Source organism: Cornus florida, unplaced genomic scaffold (assembly GCF_030987335.1).
Source record: "Cornus florida cultivar Cherokee Brave unplaced genomic scaffold, ASM3098733v1 CherokeeBrave_3.0.0_Hap2_Chr04, whole genome shotgun sequence".
Taxonomy (NCBI): domain Eukaryota; kingdom Viridiplantae; phylum Streptophyta; class Magnoliopsida; order Cornales; family Cornaceae; genus Cornus; species Cornus florida.
Genome location: NW_026775574.1, coordinates 64,711,657 through 64,718,415, shown reverse-complemented (window position 1 = coordinate 64,718,415; position 6,759 = coordinate 64,711,657). Strand labels below are relative to the sequence as shown.

The window sequence follows — 6,759 nt, the reverse complement described above, 5'->3', positions numbered from 1 at the left end:
TTCATTTCCCTAGTCCTCTCTACCTAAGTTTTTCTCTCTTAATTTCCTTGTAATTATTGTTTTATGCATTCTTTAATCCCTATTTCGCAGTGACAAACAAAACCAACTCTTATACCCCTCTTTTGTCAAACTAAGAGTGATTTTACAATCTTGGCTACCATAAACTAGCAATCCTAGTGGTTCGACTTACCTGTCCAATAGCCCTATTTTATAATGATTTGTTTTATTGCAAAGAATTGATTATTATTGATAGTCGACGAGACCGATCAAGCTCTGGGAGCAAAATTTGTCTGGAACATCTTTTTATTGGTGGTGCTCGATCCTTTCTTCATGGTGCTCGATCCTAAGGTGTTGGGCTCGAGCTTTGGGGCTATGAGCCCGAGCTTTAGGTATTAGTGCTCGATCCTTGAGGTTTGGGAGCTTGGAAATTAATTCCTTCAAATTCCGACGCTTTGTGCTTAAGCTTAAGGGTCAAGGCTCGAGCACCCTATGGTCAGGCTCGAGTACCTTTTATTCAGGCTCGAGCCTGAAAGTTCAAGGCTCGAGCTTCAATGCTTGGGCTCGAGCTTTGGATCCTGAATTCTTCTAAACTTCACCATTTAAGCTCTCAACTTGTTTTGAATGATCGACAATGACTCGATAAACTTCTTTATCATTCTTTTCATCATAAAAGCCCAGTTTTAACCATTTCTTTGGGAAAACACCTAAAAATATGAAATAAACATAAATCAGTATAAAACAGGATAGATATACCACTTTAGGTCTTAACATATGCGTATTTAGGGGCTCGAATATGCAATATTCAGCGCTCATCATTATGAGGTGGACACTTCCTAAGCAAGTCATTTAGGCACTCTCATGCCTCATGAAACAATTCCCCTTCCCATTAAGAAATTTCCCGAATTGAAGTTCTCAATTCATTGGTCTTTGAAACCAAATAGTACTTTTTCAAGAACTCTTATTGCATCTCCGTCTAAGAAGTTATCAAAAAAGGCGTTAGATTGTTGAACCAATATTTTGCTTTATCTTTAAGGGTAAAAGGAAAGAGTTTTAACCCCAAAACCTCTTTCGGTATGTCCGTGTATTTCACAGTGGAACACACTTCAAGAAACTCATCCAAATGCTTGTAAGGTTCTTCACTTGGAAGCCTATGGTAATTGGGAAGCATTTGAATAGTTTGTGGTTTAATTTCATAATGGTGTGCTCTAAATAGAGGTAATTGAATGCATGTAGGTGCATTGTACTCATTTAGCACATAATGATCTCTCAAAGCAAGAGGAGGATTCACAACCGGTGGTGCCACATGAGCACCATGATTGCCTTGAACAATAGGAGGTTGGGGTGGAACAAAAATTGGCCGAGGCATTCCCAATGGAACGTGGCCTTGTTGTTGTGGAATAAAGGGTTTTGGCATGCCTAATGATACTTGAATATTATCATGATGCACATTAGGGTGAAAAATACCTTGTTGGTCGATGTGACCAAGGTCCTCCATGTGGTCCTCATTATGTTCCTCCATTGATGAAATGGAGTAACAAGAATTACCCTTTCCCCTAGGATTATGAACAATGGATTCAAGATTCAAATTTAATGGGACAAAAGTAGGATTTAAAAACCTACGGCCATGCATGCACAATTAAAACAATAATAACTAGCAAATAGCACATAACAAGCACTTCTCCTCTGCAACAAATCAATCAACAAACCTCCACATACATTGATCCCATACTCCCATACTTTCAACAATATGCAAGAAAAATATATTGCCTCCACACGGGCCGACGATCTATCTAAGAAAAATAAAAAATTGCCACCATGCGGGCTAACAATTTAACTAAGGAGAGAGTTAGAAAAGCTCACAAAGGGTCCTTAAGCAACTTCAAGTTATTTTTCAATTTTTCCTTTGCCTTGCTTTGCTTTGCAAATTTTTTATTTTTAGCTTTTTATGTTTTTGCTTAGCTTAGCCTGCTTCTTTTGCTTTAGAATTTCCCTTTACTTCACTCCCTTGGCTCAATGCACCTAGCCAATCCAGAAACACAATAAGTAACCAAAATAAAATAAAAATAAAAATAAAAACAAGATCAAAAGAGTACTAATTCTTAATTGATTTCCAAAATACGACGTTACCAAATCCCCAGCAATGATGCCAAAACTTGGTGTGGTCAATACCTAGTTGCACAAAAGTGGTGAAATAATGTGGCCAAGTTTGAATTTATATAATGCCACTACCACTACTAACTATTAATGTAGTTAGAGTAAGTAGAGATCGTCCCAAGGGAAATAGAGTGTATTTTTGTTTGGAAATCAATGTTGGATTAGTAGGTCGAATGATCAAAAGATGGTTTGATTGATTAATTAAATTAAGATTCAATTCAAACAATGCAAGTAAGTAACAATTTAGAAATTAGAGAAAGATATAGGAGAGAGAGGTTTTGGGGCTTAGAATTCACCACTAAGCTTCACTTCACCAAACACTAGCAATTGTAAATTAATGGGAAAATTTAAGTTGTAACTTGTATGTGTGTGCCACTAATTAAAAACTAAGCATGGATGATAAATAAGTATAGATTGTCTAATCATTCTAGTGAGTAGTACAAATTATCATATGAGACCATTAACCATTCACAGTCCACATGCTCTTAGTCTTGATTAGATACAAAGTTGAGTGCAATTGATTAGTCTTGATTATATAAACTCGTAGTACGAGAAATAAATACTATATAATAAGAATTTGGAGGACAAACAATACGAGTTCTAGCCTAATTCAATATTTGTATAATAGAGGCACAGATCTTCCAATAAGAGAGTAATTTTTACGATATTGTGTATTATTCATTATATTTTAAGTTTTGAACAAATTTTTGCACGTACACACACCAAATATTTTCTATAAAGGACTTGGAGAGAATATGCTAGTGGGTTTAAATTTTAGTGGTTAAAAAAATAAAAAAATAAAAAATTGGTACCGAGGTGTTACAAATTTTTATTTATTTTTTTGAAAATAAAATAAAAAATAAATTAATATTGAACAAGATAAAAGAAGATAAAGGACACGTGCAACTTCTGATTTAAAAAAAAAGGCACGTGCAATAACACATCGTACGTAAGGTTAAAAAAAAAAAAAAAAAGAGAAAAGAAGGAGGAAGAGGAGGTACAAGTACACACAAAAAAAAAAAAAAAAAAAAAAAAAAAAAAAAAAAAGAAAGAAGGTACAAGTACACGTTATTAGGAATATAAATAGACTTAAAACGAAATCCAATTTTGGAAGCTTCTGTTACAGGTGTTGTATCTCTCTCCTCTCTTTCTCTTCGGAAAGATGCAGAGTAACACGCTTTCATTCTCCAATAATTTTAAATTCAATGTGTGTATAATATAATGTTGTATATAATATTATTCCGACCGTTGTTTGTTTCGGTTGTTGGTGAAAGAAAAGGGAAGAGGGGGGGGAGGGGGGGAGAGAGAGACAGAGTCAGAAAAGGGAGAGCGAAAATAAAGCCAAAGAAATGGCTGGTTCGCATCCCTTCGCCGGAATTTTTATTTTCTTGGCGTTTTCCGCCTTGGTGCTGCCCAAGGCGGTGGTGCTCTGTGAATTTCCGGCGACTCTGACTCTCTCAAGAGCTTTTCCGGCTAATCAGAGAGTCGAAGAACTGAGTCAACTCAGAGCTCGTGACATGTTAAGGCACGGTCGAATTTTGCAGTCTTCAGGTCGTATCGCGGAATTCTCCCTCCTGGGCACCTACAGTCCCTTCCTTGTTGGGTAATCCTATCAATTTCCGTTTTACATATATATGTATATATAGACACACACATATATATATATACATTGAATTATGGGTATCAGGGTATCTAATCTTCTTCTTATTCATTGTTCCATGCAATCAGGAAATGGTTGATAATTTTACCTGTTTTATTCTGTTATCAATATGTTTTAATTTTATGTTATATTATTCTAATTTTTCTTCACGTTTTGTGTCCTTTTCAAATTAACTACTCTTCTGCAAAATAAATAAATAAATAATAATAATAATAATAATAATAAATTAGCCACTCGTATCATGTTCTCTTTTTGCCTAATGTTATAGGTCTTCACTTTTTTCCTTTTTTTTTTTTTTTTTGGTAAGGTCCGTTTGCTTTCTTTTTCTTTCCTTTTATTATTATTTTTTAATAATTTTTTTGCCCAATTATTCATGTAGCAAAATTATAAGGGGCACATTATATGGAATACAAGCAAAAGACGCCAAAAAAAAAAAAAAAAAAAAAAAAAAAAACGAAGAAGAAAAGGCAAAAACATAATCCATAGAAAACAGAGAAAACAAAAGCCACCTAGATCGCATTTCAAAAAAAAAAAAAAAAAAAAAAAAAAAAAAAAAAAAAAAAAAGCCACCTAGATCTCAGAATGAAACACTAGAAAAAGGAGAAAATGAATAGGCTAATTGTTATTGGAGGAGATATATCAAATCCGGTCGCCTATGATTATGATTTCTCATATTTAATGAATAATCTAAAGATTCCCTTGATATTTGGAATCATAATCTCTGAATTGTTGCTCAATTCAATTGAATGTAAACTTGTATATATACACTTTGAAAGTAATCTCGATAGGAGGCTAAAACTCACACACTTGTTTATTCCTACCGGATTCAAACCTTCACTTTTTACTTTGAGAGGTAAATGAGATACTTGTTTTACCCCTCTTTGTTACTTCAAGAGTCTATATATAATGCTAGATATAGTGTTTTGTTAATTTATTTATTTTTTATTTTTTTAAGATGAATTAATGAGCTTCTATGAATGGTGTTTTGCTCCTTTTTAGATTATGTTATATTTATTTATTTTTAGAAAGGGTATCTATCCTCTTGATGTTCAATACATAATGCTCTTTGATCATATTTTTCAAATTAGAACTAATGGTTTTGCTTTAGGCTTTATTACACAAAAGTTCAATTGGGATCTCCTCCAAAAGAATTCCATGTTCAGATTGACACTGGAAGTGATGCCTTGTGGGTCAACTGCAATGCCTGCAACAGTTGCCCCATATCTAGTGGACTCAAAGTAAAACAACTTCTCCTTAGCTATTATAGTCCTGTGCTTTCTTTCAATATTGTCAGGCTCGTAGAATGGAAGTGTTACAATTTTCATTTCTTGTGTCTTTTTTTTTTTTTTTTTTGGTCAGATTCCAATCAATTCCTTCAACCCTTCAAGCTCGTCTACAGCATCAGTAATCTCCTGTTTTGACAAAAGATGTGCTCTTGGAGCTCAATCCTCAGACGCTGGCTGTTCTAAGAAAAAGGATCGGTGCAATTACTCATTCCAGTTTGGAGATGGCAGTGGGACATTGGGTTATTATGTATCAGATGAGCTGCATTTCAACACAGTTGCTGGGAATTCTTCGACTTCAAATTCTTCGACTTCCATTCTCTTTGGGTGAACTATCATGAATCTGTTAAGTTAAAATGGTGTTTGGCGCCTTTTATTTTTTTTAACCTGTCATTGCTTGTCTGTTGGATTAATTACGGTAATTCCTGCTGAACTAGATAACTTATCTGCTCAGACCCATCTTAAACTTATTAGATCATTTGAGTTAACAATGCTTTAAGTCATCTTTTATTGTGTGGAAAATGTTGACAGTTCCATAAGTGTAATAACTGAAAGTGAGAGAATGAGTTACCAGATCATGGTGTAATAACAAATATAATCCAAATACGAAGTCTGAACAGATTAGGATTTTGTCTTTGATAACTGACATACAATTTTCAGGGAAAAAAATAAAACAAAACTAGTTGGAAAACATAGGTAATATCCCACAATTGGAATTCCCTTGTGAAAATGTCAACTCATAAGACATTAAACTAAGTTTTGGCTTTAAAGTCTGGTCTGTGGACCATAAACTATCATGTTCCCTCAGCAGGTAATTAGTTTCTTCCACTATACTTGTTTACTCGCTCCATAAGCTAGCTGCCTCTGATTTTCTTGATGTAAGGATTAAACAAGCAGGGATATATGGATTTGTAGGGACTTTAAAGGCGTGAGTTACAGTTGGCATGCCTTTACTTGGGCCAGAATAGCTGCCTTGTTCCTAGACTTGAGGCCTCGTTATAGTATTCACTTGGTAGATCGCCATGTTACCTTTGTGTAAATCACTAGGTGGTTATGTTATTATGTTAGTCCATTTGATGGTTGCTTTGGTGTGTAGACTATTTTCTGATCTTAAATAAACATTTCCCTAGGCATATATTTTGGTAGGATTGTATAACTTATCATGCTTACTTGATAAGGACTCAAATCTGTATATTTTGATTGAAAAAATAATTAAAAACTTTGATGGATCATATATTGATTGATCAAGCAAATCCATAAGTCAGAATATGGTTTGACAATTATAATTTTACTTGTACTTAAAATATTATATATAAGCTGGAAAACAAAGGAAAAATTGGAAATATTTATGCTGATGTTGGATGAACTAGTGTTGAACTGTCGAACTAATGATGCCTTTTGTAGTTAAACCCTTATTGTTTTTTATTTCTTGAACCTTGTAGTGAATTCACTAATTTCAAAATATTGCTTAAAAAAATTGCTGATTTTATCAATAGTTAGTATAAATACTTTATTTGCTTCATTACAAGTCTTGATGGGCTCATGCAGTTATGCATTACGATCTCCCATCCACCCCTCCCACCCCCCAATCATCTCCCATCCACACATCCTTTTCCAACTGTTAGAATGTAATTATGTATATTTATGGGTATTCTATAATTC

At 34.1% G+C, this 6,759-nt stretch overlaps 1 protein-coding gene across 1 annotated transcript; it reads left to right on the top strand.

The window, feature by feature from the left end:
• The first annotated feature begins 3,503 nt into the window (after nucleotides 1-3,503).
• LOC132305042 (aspartic proteinase 36-like) lies at nucleotides 3,504-5,428 on the top strand. Its single transcript, XM_059802728.1, has 3 exons — nucleotides 3,504-3,757; nucleotides 4,923-5,052; nucleotides 5,174-5,428. Exons 1-3 carry the CDS (start codon nucleotides 3,504-3,506, stop codon nucleotides 5,426-5,428), a joined length of 639 nt encoding a protein of 212 aa, XP_059658711.1.
• The last annotated feature ends 1,331 nt before the right edge of the window (nucleotides 5,429-6,759 follow it).